We start from the raw sequence: 14886 nt of genomic DNA on the forward strand, positions 1-14886 counted from the left end.
TTCACTGCAGTGAGCTATAGTGGAGTCTGCTGTTCTAAGGGAGTCCATGCAGTCCATTATGCCTGCAAGCTTACAAGATAGTCATCTAAGTAGCTGATCTCCTGCTACTAAGGTGGCTCTTTACTAAGCTCATGCACATTGCCCTGGCATGGCTAGTAAGACACCGTACTTAATGTTTTATCTTAATAAAGTCTTGTTTTGATCCTTTTCAGTGAGCCAATACAGTAATTGCTTTACCAGTGAATACTATATACAGAAGAGTCGATTTGATTAAGGCCCAGTTTGGCACTGGGGTTAGAAATTAGATCAGCTTGCTTTTCATTTTAGCTGCCATTTATAAAAAAGATCCTTTTATCAATAGTGCTTTTACAAAATACATTTTTAAGTGTCAGAGCAGCAGAGGTAAACTGTGTCAGTAAAGTGCTGTTGCACAAGTGTGAGGAGTCAAATTCAGATCTGCATTCAAAAGCCAGGCATGGTTGTGTTTGTCTGTAAGCCCAGTGCTGGGGAATAAAACAAGCAAGTCATTGGGGCTTGCTGATCAGCCAGTTCAGCTGAATCAGTGGGACTCTGTCTCAGAAAACTAATAAGTTAGAGAACAGCCCAGTGTTGAGCTCTGACCTCCTCGGGCACTGAAGCACACATCCACCACCCACTCCCCAACACACACATATACACATTGTAGGTATCATTTATTTATAAGCAGTATTTTGAGTAAGCCTCTTCTTTTAATTAGTTGTTTACAACTTTGTTATCCTTAGTCACAGTTATGACTAGCAAATTGTGGCAGTTCTTTTTGTTGTTGTCGTAATTAGAAAAGTAATGATCTCATGGTAGAGAATCTAAAACATAGAGAATCTAAAACAACACCAAAAACAAGCCAGAATGATACCAAAAAATCTTAACCATCCAGAGATAATATTGACATTTTGATGCATCTCCTAATCCTTTAAGAGGGTATTTCTATCAAATTTTATTTCTGATATTTTAAATTTTATATTTAATTTTTATGTTTTTTTTTCTTTATCATAGTTTTATTGCTGAACTAAAAGTAACAGAAAGGCCGGTTACCTCATTCATTAGTCACTGCTCCAGCCAATTCTTCCAAAATCAGAACTACTGTTCTGCTGTGCATTGTTTGAGTCTTTAATTGGTTTATAGGGAATTAACCACACAAAACAAGCAAATCCATTCATTAATTTAATAATATTTAATTAATAATTAATTTAATAATAATAATTAATTTAAGGTATATAGACCCTCTCTCCTCAAATATTCTATTGTCTTCTATTTACCAAGGATTTTTTCTAGGCACTAAGGATCCTTATGTGGACTCTGGGGATTAAGCTAATTCAAAAAGCTCATATTCCAGTGAAGAGTGACCTGCAGTTGCATCCTGAGCACTGCGAAGAGAAGAAGTTGGAGGCTGTTCTAATGAGTAGCATGAGAATGTCATTTAGATAAAGTAGTTTGGGAAACCATCTCTGCGGAGGACTGAAGATGAGTAGAGAATTAGGAAGAACCACCCAAACAAAGGTTTTTTTTTTCCCCCCCTAAATAAAGTTATTGAAGTATTTAATTTCTGGGTCTAGATTTGATGTCTTTTGAAGATATCAGTCTTGTTTAATAATATATTTCCAAGTGGCTGATTTTTACAGTAATCCTAGGAGTTTCACTATTCAGAAAGCTCCAATGTGCGCACATGTTTACAGTGTTTACTGAGAGGCTTCCTGGCAGTGCTGAGCATCTGCTTTGCACCAGCTAGAAAACGCTCCTACCTAAAACTCACAGAGTTATATTGAATTGAAGAATATAGTGGCTCAATTGACCTGTTTTTGCTTTTTTTTTTTTTTGTCTGCCCTCATCTATACCTCTCCTTTCCTCCTTCCTTCCTTTTCCTTCCTTCCTGTTTCCTTTCTCGTGTCTTCCCTTTCTGCTTTCCCTCTTACTCTCTTAGAAGGTTCTAGTACCTGGCAGGAATTGAGAGCCTTGGTCTAGTGTTCAGGTCCTATTTCAGTTTGTATCAGGTAGGCTTACCTAGTGCCTCAGACTGTGCATATACACTTGTAAATTGCCAGGATTAATTTGAAGAAAAGTGGTGGCCTACTCACACACAGCCTTGAGTGGAGGCGGACTGACTCTCTAGTTTGGCTGGTACTGTTGAGTATCTCAGTTTTCTCCAGGTGTCCTCACCACCCTCCAGTAACATTGATTCAACCATTAACTTCAGTTTTGTAGCATGTCTCTGCCCGTTACCACTTTATTCTGTACTAATCTGAGCTGTCTCACCATTTGCCCTTTGACTTCTTCTCCCCACCTGTCTCACCTCTTCCCAGCCCATTCTCTACTGCATGACTCATGAAGGTCAGAGCCATAGGCCTAACATTTAATTTGTAGATGGTTTTTGATCACTTCCCAGGTGCCAAACGACAAACCTAGGCACTAGAAATGCAGGTATGAGTATGGATTCTGTCTTCATACGCCCTTTTTGTTCATGGAGAAGACAAGTAAGTTGATCTGACTTTTTGATTAGAGCTAATTCTGATAAGAATCTTTATAAACAGCCTGCCTGCATGATGGGCTGAAGCTTGACCCTGCAGCCCTCTATTGCTTGTTTCATCAGGACCAAGTAGTACCTTTAGAGATAACATGCGTTTTCTTGTCTTTGAACTTCTACCATGCTGTTTCCCCAGTTTTTCTATCTTACCTCTAAAATCTAATTTGGGTCACCTCTCATATCTTACCTTATAGATTTTGGTCTCTTGAAATTCTTTCCTAATACCTCAAAATAGTTTAGGAGCTAAAGCATGTGGTTCTGGCCTTAATTGCTAACACTAGTACAGATGCAACCTTGACTCTGCATTTCAGAGGAGTTGCAAAACTCTGGGGGAAGGACACATCCATAAATCTCCTTTTAAACTCTCCTTTTAAAATATCCTGTACAAAGTTAGATTATTCAGAAAAGCTCACATCAGGAAGTATTGTGTTTGCTTAGAATTATTTTTACCTTACTTCAATCAGTATACACTTAAATTTTATTTTATCTCACTAGGACACTACTTATCTTTTAAGACACTGAAAAATTTTTCAGTAATGAAGTGGAACACTATTGAATTTCTCACATCCTTAAATGTTCCTAGAAAAATACCCAAAAATAGATATTTGGTCATGTATTAAACCATTCCAGTGCTTACTAGCTGTTTTTTTTTTGAAGTTTTTATATTTCAGTTAATTACTGTAGTTTGAAATGGACCATATATATAATTATATGTCTGTACTTCACTCATGTGGGTTATTTGATTAAGACTACATTTACAATGTGAGTTTTACATTGTATTGTTTGAAATCATAGAGCAGAATTTTTAACAGTTGAGATCACCAGTTAGAGACAATTTATCTCTTATAGCAAAGTTGCTGCTCTCTGTTGATTTTTCCATGTGTCGAGTACTGTAAAATCTCCAGCCATTGCTCTTTATAATTATTTAAATATATTATCTTAGATTTAGCATCAATATCTAGAAAGACAACTCTTTTTTTTTCTTACTTGGCTCAGTTTTTTATTTTCTAACTTGTGTATAGCAATTTTGCACTTCCCTTAGAAGAAAATTATAATTTAAATTAGCGAATGGTAGTTGCTTAGAAAGGAGATTTTTTAGCTTTGTGTTTAACATCAAAATTCAGTATGCTAAAAGTTAGTGTATTTCTATGTTGCCTTTGGCATTAGTGCTGTGAGCACAAGCAGTTTAGCATACTTCTCACATGTAAGTTCTGTGTTTACCAGCACTTGAGAATTATGTTTGGAAGATAATTTGTCACCACATAGCTATGTAAATTGCTGTAGGGCATCTGTGTAAGAGTGCTTCTGTTTGGTTGAGCCTTCCCAATGTAGCAGGTGCATTGGTGATGCAGAGCTCCTAGGGTCACATCCCGCTAATATCATAGCTTCCTGTTTACTTGTTTTGGTTTTTAAATTATGTCTCTTCTGCCTTCCCATTCTCGCCACTCTTTATTCCATGTGTTCTAGCTATTGTAGCAGATTAATGTATTTGATACAGTAAATTGAGTCAAAAGACTTGGTCTCTCTTCATCTAGGTCTTCACCATTAGCAAAATTGTATAACTTCTCTGGACCTGATTATCCATCTGAAAATGAGAGGGTCGACCCAGCTGAGCTCAGAGTTTCATCCATCCCTGAAAGTATTAGATTTCACCCTTTTTCTCTATTATACCAGGGTGGTATGAATAATGTCTGTAACATCTTGATTTTCTATCAGTTTATTTTCATGGAAACCTTAAAAGCAAAATTATCCTTTAATTTTTCCCATGGAACTGTGTTTATTGTGCTTATTGACATTGAAGAAAGCAAAAAGATGAAAGAAGTTGCTTTGGATTTGACCCTTTCACATTATTCCAATGAGCAAGACCAAGTTTGGCAGTACAGAGACTCCCAGCTAAAGACTTGTTATTCTTAATATTAATTACTAAGTTGGAATGATAATTTTTCTTGTTCCATTTTTGAGACAGGGTCTTATGTAGCCAAGACTGGCCTCTAACTGCCCATGTAGTAGAGAATTTTGATCCTTTTGCCTAACCTCCCAAGTGTTGAAATTACATGTTTGCACCACAGTACCTAGTTTATGGAGTACTGGGGATTGAACACATGACACACATACAAACATAGATGCATACAAAAACACTCATACAGATAAAATAAAAATAAGTCTGTGAAAATAATAATAAGTCACAGTGTTATTGCCTATTTAGAAGCTATCGTTCCTTTTCCTTTTTATTGTTTTGTTTAATGGCACAGTACCAGTACCAGGGATGAATCGTAGTCACACCCGCCATCGTTATCCTTTCACAGATTATGTCACTTGACTTTGTGAAACTCAGTTCTAGCTAGCCACACATGGCAAAGTGTTGTATGGTGTTTAGAAAATGTCCTTTCTAATGACAATAGAGAGGTGCTGAAGGAGTCCACTCCATCTCTTAAATGCTCTTTGTAAGTGCATGACACTTAGAGCTGGCTGGTGACTATCTCTGCCTTTCCTCTTCCCAGAATTCTCTTAGTCTGGTTGTTCCACCTATACTTCCTTCCTGGCTGTTGGCCGATCAGTGTTTTATTAAACCAATACGAGTGACAAGTCTTTACAGTGTACAAAAGCGTTATCCCACAGCAGGAAGTCTTAAGCATTAATGTAATTTTTAGACAGACCAAATGTAACAGACTGGCAGATATTTGCTGTATAATTCCTGTTTTCAGACAAGTGTGTGTTCAGAAACTGTGTGAGATTAATTTGTGATCTCAGGCAAGTGTACATTCAGAATGTATGCAGTATTAACTTGTGATCTCAGACAAGCGTGCATTCAAACTGTGTGTGGTTAACTTGTGATCTCATTTACTTATCTGCTTGACTCATTTCTTTCTGTGAGTCAGTGTGTAGAGACTGCTGAAAGTTTCTGGCATTTGGTCAAGCTTTTTAAAAGCAGTTGAATTGAAAAGCATTTTAAATCACATGTATTACAAATCTCCTATATCCCCTCACACTGCCCCTGTCACCTCTTAAAAATTATTAAAGTAAAAATACAGCCTTGTTTTTCTCTTGGGAAGAAATAATACAGAAGACCAGATTAGTAGTTATGGTCTTTTTTTAAAACCTTTGGGTCTTTTGGAGTTTTGATTTTTATTCAGCTAAGTTTTTAGTTTTATTATTATAAAAATGATGCATGTAATTAATAAAGCAAGGTTCAAAGAATGCAAGATGTTTTAGTACAGGGCTGGAGAGATGGCTCAGCAATTAAGAGCATTGCCTGCTCTTCCAAAGGTCCTGAGTTCAATTCCCAGCAACCACATGGTGGCTCACAACCATCTGAAATGAAATCTGATGCCCTCTTCTGGCCTGCAGGCAGACACACAGACAGAATATTGTATACATAATAAATAAATAAATAAATATTTTTTAAAAAAGATGTTTTAGTACAAAGCATTATTGCCAGAGTAGTATTATTGCCAGAATAGTAAGCTAGCATAGTCTGCTAATTTCTTTACCCAAATTCAACCGAGGAGTAAAAATGAGAGGCAAGTGGACTCTAAAAATGCAGTCTAAGTGATCCAAAACATCTCTCTCCGCACTGCTTTGAATTATTAATTCTTGGCCCCTCCTTATGGAGGAGTAGCAGTAGCCCATTCATTGTCAGAATCCAAAGAGCATCATTGTGCAATGCAGGTGTCTTAGCTACTATTCTGTTGCATTGGCAAGATATCATGACCAAGGCAACTAACAAAAGAAAGTTTAATTTGGGATTCATATTTCCAGAAGATTAGACCCCATGACCATTATGGCAGGGAACCTAGCATTGGGCAGCTAAGCATGGCACTAGAACAGTAGCTGAGAGCTTACACCTGATCCATAAACAGGAAGCAGGGACAGAGAGATACTGGGTGACCCCTAGTAACTTCTTCCAACAAGTTCACACCTCCCAGTCCTTCCCAAAGAATTCTGCCAACTAGAATGAAGCATTCTCATTCAGATGACCATAGCAGGAACTCAGAAGTGCTCACTAGGTCATTTCTTCTACTTGTCTTTTTCAGTGACTGGCTCCTGTTTTATCCCCCAAAGGGTTGAAAAATGTAGAATCCTCATGTAGGAATTTGTAAGAATCACAGAAGTGGTTGACAGTTTTTTGTGGATAGGCTTCACTCTGTTACAAGGAGCGGGCCCCTTGTTTGTCCTGGCTAGCTTACACCTGAAGTAACCACACAGAAACTGTATTCATTAAAACACTGCTTGGCCATTAGCTCTGACTTCTTTTTGGCTAACTCTTACATCTTAATTTAACCCATTTCTATTAATCTGTGTATTGCCACATGACTGTGGCTTACCAGCAAGATTCTAACCAGCGTCCTTTTCAGGCAGGAGATCCATGGTGTCTCTCACTCTGTTCTTCTTCCCAGCATTCAGTTCTGTCTTCTCCGCCTACCTAAGTTCTGCCCTATCAGGCTCAAAACAGTTTCTTTATTCATTAACCAATGAAAGCAACACATGAACAGAAGAACCTCCTACACCATCACTCTTTTACGGCTCTTCCCTTGTTTTCCATAAACTCACTGATACTGGTCCCAGTTCAGTTATGGCCTCTGACTTTTTCTTATCCAAAAGAATATATTGCTTATTCTCTGAAAAACAATACCTCCTCACAGACCAACATGACTAGACACTAGAGGACTATAGATGTCTCAAAAGAAATCAGTAAATTCACAACATATCTAATCAAAAGCAAAGTATATGAACCATGAATCTAAAGAAAGCACGGTCAGAACTTCCATATTCAGTAATTTGCCCAAATAAAGAGCATGATCAGAACCATCTATTAAATGTTGTATAGGTCTTTTTAGAAAACATGCATGGAATTATTTCATTGTCTTTAAACATGTAACTTTGCAAGAAAAGTGATAGTACAAGTATTAGGGGAGCTATGATAAATAATATGACCACAGCAAAACTGAGAGACTGCAAGCATTTTGTTGACTTTGTAATCAATGAGGGCAAGATTCTGCAAGGAGAAATAATGTGTGTAGTGAATGTATTAAGTACTTTAAAAGCCAGTCCTGGCAACAGCCCTCTACCTCCCCTCAACCGTAGTCTTGATCTTTAATTCCCGAGTGCTAGGATTATATGGGTGTATGTTACCTTGCCTGCATAAAATGTATCATGGTTTTGATTTATACTTCTTAAGGACTAATGATATTGAGTACTATTTACTGTGCTTATTGACCAATTCTGTATATTCTTGGAAATGTTTTACCTGTTTTAAAATTAAAGCTATAAATTATTTACCTTGTACACAAGTCTTTGAGATATATGACGTATAATTCTTTACTCACATTATGTAAGTTGTCTTTATTTTTAAAGTCATTTGCAACTCTCATTCCGGTGCTCGTTTCTTGTGCACATACTCACACTTGCATGTTCTCTTTCTCCACCCCTCTCTCCCCCTCCTCATTCCTTCTCACCCTACCACTTCTTATTTGTGTGTGTTCTATATGTGTTCTACTTTAGACACCAAGAACCAAGTACTGAACAAAGCAACCTCTGCCTCTCTGTCACTCACATTCTAGAGCAGAAAGGAGGCTGTACACATGTTGTTTAATACAAAAGGCTGTGGGGTATGTTAAAAGATAAATGCAGTGGGTATATAGAACAAAATGAAGATCTGCTGTTTATTGTAAATATTGTAAAAAATTTATGTATTCCTTCCATTTTTAGTACCAATGACAGGATTCACACAGAGAGCAACTATTGATCCTGAACTGAATGAAATACATGTATTATCTGGACTTAGCAAAGACAAAGAAAAAAGGGAAGAGAACGTCAGAAATTCATTCTGGATTTATGACATTGTGAGGAATAGCTGGTAAGGACTCCTGTCTGTGCTGAAATCCCAGTAATATGTGCATGAAGTTGATTTATTTAAATATGAGCGGAGTGGGAGCCATATGTTAATTTGTGATATTGAAAGAATATTAAGTTTTGTTATATATTTTGAGACAAACTTACTATATAGTCTCAGCTGGCCTTGGACTCATGATTTCCTTGCTTCTGCCTGGGATTATAGTTGTGAGCCACCCCACCTGGCCTAAAATAATCAGTAATGTAAAGAAATCAGTGTCGTTGATAAGATCAAGTACTTGTGTATACAGTGACATTAAATGAGTGGGATTTACTCTGTTGTTCACTTATACTTCCTGTCCTGGGGCTTTAAAGAGTTGTATTTTGCTGTAAGTTACCACCAAGTAGCTAGGTAAAGTTGAAACTTACGTTCTGCTAACATCTCTATGTGCTAGTGCTGCTGAAGAGTAGGTTTGACTTAGTATTCCTAAGCCAAGGCTTGTCTCAGAGCATCTGGCAGAGCAGATGCTGCCTGTTCTGCTTGGGAAACAGTTGCAGAAGATCCAGTTCTCGTATTCAGTGACAACAGAAACACTTCCAAGAACCAGCTCCATTTTCTATGACAATATGCTCAGCTACTGTGGGATCTGTTGTTTTCTGTGTAAGACATTTTGTTTGCATTCAGAATGAGAATGTGCTTGAGTCTTCTTCTGTGAGTACACAGTAAAACACCTTTTCCCTTTTAGCTCTTTGTGTATACAATTCCTGTTTACAGGCACGAGATAGGTTGTTCTGAAGTGAGCTATTTTGAAAAGTCAGAACTGGTTCTAACAAGTGCATGTCCCTTTATGAGAGTTACTGACTTTGCACTTGGATGTGAGCAAGTGTACATTTCTTCTGTTGATAATTGGGCTTTGGCTGTTAGCTTACTGCCTATGAGTGTATGAACAGTGTGGTTGTTGCTGATCCTTTGAAGTACAGTGTCTTAAAAGCTGTGTCTTCCAGGTCTTGTGTCTATAAGAACGATCAAGCTGCAAAAGATAATCTGAGCAAAAGTCTTCAGGAAGAAGAACCATGTCCAAGGTTTGCCCATCAGCTCGTTTATGACGAATTACACAAGGTGCGCTAACCACTTTGCCTGTAAATTTTCAATGGACTACAGTCTGAAAGTATTCCTGAATAGATCTTATTTCTGATTTTTTTAAAAAGTGGATTTGAATGACCAGTTTTAATATAGAGGCTGACATTTAACAGAATATGTAGCAGGCATTCAATATTATTCTTTTTAACACCTCTCTATACACAATAGGGATTGAATTCAGGACCTCACACATGCTAAGCAAGCACCCTACCACTGCACTGTGTATCTATTCCCAACCCTTTTTTACTTTTTATTTTGGCATTGGATAAGTTGCCCAGGCTGTCCTTGAACTCACTATGTAACCCATGCAAAGTTTGCAAGCCTCCTGCATCAGCTTTCCAAGTAGCTAGAGTTACAGGACTATCTCACTAGCCCCAGTTTTTCCTAGAATTATTCAAGAGAATAAACCTTTTGTATGGTACATAATAATTCTTGACACTTTTCATCTTTTGTATTGTTTGGTTTTTTTTTTCTCTTTTGGTACAGGTTCTTACTATGTAGCCCAGGTTTCTGACAAACTCAAGATTCTTCTGCCTTAGCCTCCCACATGTTGAGATCACAAGTGTACACCATAACGTATTTTCTGATCTGAGAATTATCGGTGACTTCTATTTCACTCCATAGAGCCAGTGTATAACATGTTTCATTGTATGTACATTGTATGTACATTGTGAGTATCCAAGTATAAAAGTCAGTGTTTTCTTTCTATTTTGAAAAGGAACAAGTATATGACTTCCCAGGCATTAGATTTTCCAATTGTATAGGAAGACATTTCTTCTATGTATTTTTTATATAAGTGACCTATCTACCAGCATTATGAAAATAATAATTTCTGTATCACTAAGTTTTCAGAGTAGTTTCTGTAACTATTTTCTTTAAATTGGATGTGTAATTTAGCAACTAGACTCAGATTGTATGGAAATAATTTTTTTTCTGTTTAAGCCACAGATGAACATTTAAAATCTGTGCTGTATATCTTGAAACCTTCAGATAAAAGATAACATGGAAATGAATATAAGCCCTTACTCCTAGAGTTTCCCAACTTAAGGGGTTATTGAAGAATTTTTATTTAGTCGGTTAGAAATAATATTTATTTTGTAATATTATGAATATAGATTTTTTCAAATTTCAGGAAAATATTTTAATGTTTAGTATAAGTATAGAAAAACATTGAAATTATACTTGAATGGTGAATTACTATTGTAATCCTTTTACATTTCTTGTTTGACATTAATTGAACAATGAAATAATACTCTGAAAGTTATGTCTTTTACTATTTTGGCATTTAGGTTATATCATGGTAAGATGTTGAAGTTTTTTACTAAAGTTTTAATATATTCTTAATCTTCAATGATTCTGTTTAAAATTCATGTCAGAATTCTTTTGAATTAGCATTTTTTTATTTTGATCAACAGTTGATTAACTAGATAGCCCTTTTATTTGTAGTTCTTTAAACTATGTGTTGGATTAGCTTATTCCTACCGTGGTTTTTGTTTCATTTCCATTATCATTTTAATTTTAGTGGTATGATTTTAATCCACATGTAGTTTAGGAAAGTACTTTAAAGTAAAATGGAGTGGAGAAAAATCATGGGAAACCTGTGGTAAGAATATCAATTTAAAAAATTGTCAAATGAATAAGGCAAAGAGAGTTAACTATCGTGTACTCCTGGTAAAAGAAATTTCCCTATGAGCACTATAGTCTTTTGAGTATGTATGAGTTCTTTAAATTCTGACTTGTCATGTTTCTTCTAGGTTCATTATTTGTTTGGTGGAAATCCAGGAAAATCTTGTTCTCCAAAGATGAGACTAGATGACTTCTGGTCACTGAAGTTGTGTAGACCTTCAAAAGACTACTTACTGAGGCATTGCAAGTACCTCATAAGAAAACACAGGTATAAATATAATTTACTAAGCTGAGTATGGTAGCTCACACCTTTAATATAACCTTTCTAGAGGTAGAGGTAGATCTTTATGAGTTCAAGGACTGCGTGGTCTACAGAGTGAGATCCTGTATCCGAGTCCATTTTTTCTTACGAAGAGTCTTTAGTCAGCGTCGTCAGCTACTCTGGTACAGTTTAGCTGTGGCCGCTGCTCTCGCTCTGTTCCTGTAAAGTGGTCGCGTGCTCTGAAGAGACTGAGCTTTGTAAATGTCTATTTTTGCTTTATTCTTTCAAAGGAAGATACAAAGTGATGATACATACAGGTGTTATTTTTAATAAGCAAGTAAAATTTTCTAAGTAGTAGTTGAAAAATACCAATTGCCTAATAATTTTGAAATTGTGTGATTGATTAGACATGATTTAGTCTTAGTAGCAAGCCACTAAAAATGTAGAAATGTGCAGTCTTAGGTGCTAAATTCTAGTTTGGAAGAAGGTCATTATTTATTAATTATTGCATATTGATCTCTGATTCTTAGTCTCATAATTAGTTAATAGAGTGGAGACTACCACTGTCACTATTTTGTCAAGGTGGAAAACTGAGGTAGTTTTTGAATGACTTATGTAACTCAAAAGGTCACTCATCTGAAGTGGCAAAGCAATGGTTTGATCCTGACCTTTCTGACTACAGAGAGCTTCATGTAACCACTGCATGTGGTATGTTTGTGAGTATACATGTACACATATGTGTGCATTTTTATGTTTATCACATAATACTTACATGTTAGATTATATGTAGAGTATAATTGCCTAAAATATCTGCATATGTGTAAAGCGAGTCTATGCTTTTTTTTACCATGTTTAATTATTTATCTTTCTCTACTTTCATAAGTTGTATTTTAGACATATTAATGCAGAAGCCACTTCTAAACATCCCTGTAAATAAACATGTTTATTTCCAATAGGATCTCAGAAAGTAGCAGATGAGGCTGAATGGAGAAATGGGGACAAATTCTGCAAGGCCTGCAGCTTTTACTCTGAGAAATAGGAGTTGTTAGATTTTCAGAGATGAGTAACACACTCAGACTTACAAAAAACAGGGTGTAAGGTGTATAGAACTCTTCAGAAACAGTAAGTTTATACATTTGGAAGGCTAAATTCAGTTTGGGAAACTTTTATGTAACAGGGAAATCATCTGTGAACATTTGAAGAAGGCTTGAGCTGACCATATATCATTTAGTCATCAGCAGAGGAGAGCGTGCAGAGTGAGGAGGAAAAGGAGGTTTGGTGTTGTCTGGAGAGCGCGCAGCATGAGGAGAGTAAGAGGGGGGTTGGTGTTATCTGGAGGCACACGGGAGGAGAGATTGGAAACGGACAGTAAGTTTCTGGATGAACAGTGAAGGGTCTGCAATAGAAGGATGGATTTGAAACAAAGAGGTGTCAAGGGTGACCCTGGAACATTTTTCTACTACATTTGTCAAATGGATAATGGAAGGCCTACTTTAAATGTTTGAAAACATGTAGACCTTTTCTTCTGCTAAACTTTAGCCAAATTTAAGAGTTTCCTATATACATAGAATAGAAGCTTGTTTCTATAAAGTGACTAGTACATTTTGATAGAAATAGCATACTTATTAGACAATCTTTAATTTTATGGACACCTACTCTACACTACTAGGGTGATATTTTGTTTTTGTTTTTCTTGTGGAAAGTTACTTCTTCTGTTTAATTAATGTATATATTTTGAGGGAAAGAAGTGCCTTGTGAGCAAACGATATAAATAGTGTCACCATTAACTTTTCAAATAATATTCATCTTCTAAATTTGATGATGTTTTGTGTGTAGAAAGGAGCAAGACTTCTTAAAGCATTAAATTCATGTTTAACAGTAGGGAAGAACTGTTAGTTAAACAATTCTAGACTACAGAAGCACCTTTTTACACATAAAGAAGACCAGGTTGGAAACAACAAAACTCACAAACAAGAGAGCAGACTTAGCTTCCAGGAAACTGATTTCTTTACTGAACTTAATAGAATGGAAAGTAAAATTTGGGTTTATTTCACAGTGCAGAGGATTGGGGTATGTCTATGATACGTCAGTTGAAACAGTTATTTCAGCAATAGTCCAGGCATTAAGGTACTGTCTCTGCATTATAGTAATGAGACCAAATGGAGAGTTGTGTGTGAAGCTGGAACAGTTTCAGCAGCTTTTCTCTTTGCTTCATTGTGTCCTCTTTTTCAGCTGACTTCTTCTGACCTTGCTTTCCCTAGTCCTCAGAGCCTAGGCAGGCAGGCAGGCAAGCTGGCTGACTGATTGACTATTTTATGACTTCTGCCTACTCTCTCCTCTGTGTCTACTTTTTATATGTCCTTCGTCTTAGTTAGGGTTTCTGTTACTATGAAGAGACACATGACCAAGGCAACTCTTATAAAGGAAACATTTAATTGGGTGACTTACAGTCAGAGGTTCAGTCCATTGTCATCATGGTAAGTGAAGGTGTGCAGACAGAGATGGGCTAGAGAGATAGCTGAGAGTTCTACAATTATGCAGGCAACAAAACCTACCTCCACAGTGACACATTTCCTCCAACAAGACCACACCTATTCCAACAAGGCCACATCTAATAGTGCCACTCCCTTTGGGAGCCATTTTCTTTCAAACCACCACATCCTTATATATCCATCTTTTGGTTCTCTTAAGGGAAAGTTCTTTAAAGAATGTCCCTATTGGGAAGGGTTCTGCCAAGCCACTTGATAAGCTACTGATCAAGCTTGAGACAATTGCCTTTAGCTCAGGTACCTTTATCTAATCTGTTGTGGATAAGCTGGTAGAGTAATATGACCTCTGCTAAGGGGTCTCTTATCTGACTACTACCTGGTACTAGAGAACAAAATCTTTTAATCTTGTCCTTGCTAGAGTAGAAACAGCCTGTCATTGAAGCAGTGTCAGCCTGAACACCATTGGGAAAGGTCTTCACCATCTTCCTTACCCAGAGGAAACTAAGTAGTCTGTATCAACTACATAGCATTGTTAAAGGCATCACATGTAATCACATTGTAACAGAAGAACATTATCTTACTTAATAGCTACAGACACTTGGGGTTTGTTTTGTTGGTGTGTGTGTGTGTGTGTGTGTGTGTGTGTGTGTGTGTTGAGACAGGGTCTTATGGGAAGCCTGAAACTTGCTCTATAAAACAGGCTGACCTCCAGCTCATAGACATTCACCTGCCTCTATTCCTGAGTACTGGGATTAAAGGCATGGGTCACCATGGCAGGCAGATTTTCTTTTTCTTTAAGAGAATTCTTCCTTTTCAGCTGTGAAGTTATTCACATGTGTTTGATTGTGATTGCTTTCTAGCTCTTATCTTGACACAATTTGGTGAGGATTGGGGGGGGACCTTAATTTCTTAATTATTTTTTACAAATGGTGAAAAGTGTAGCCATATTATGAGAGTTATGAAAGGATAAATGAAATGT

General features: G+C 36.8%; 1 protein-coding gene across 1 annotated transcript in view; it reads left to right on the top strand.

The window, feature by feature from the left end:
- Nucleotides 1–14886, top strand: part of Mkln1 (muskelin 1) — a 109562-nt gene that overhangs the window by 82172 nt on the left and 12504 nt on the right. The window contains exons 13-15 of the mRNA XM_085683695.2: nucleotides 8267–8414; nucleotides 9395–9509; nucleotides 11285–11424. Coding sequence (XP_085539821.1) covers nucleotides 8267–8414; nucleotides 9395–9509; nucleotides 11285–11424 — 403 coding nt within the window. The remainder of the gene's footprint in view (nucleotides 1–8266; nucleotides 8415–9394; nucleotides 9510–11284; nucleotides 11425–14886) is intronic.

The sequence above is a fragment of the Myodes glareolus genome, chromosome 25 (assembly GCF_982192425.1).
Source record: "Myodes glareolus chromosome 25, mMyoGla1.1, whole genome shotgun sequence".
Classification (NCBI taxonomy): domain Eukaryota; kingdom Metazoa; phylum Chordata; class Mammalia; order Rodentia; family Cricetidae; genus Myodes; species Myodes glareolus.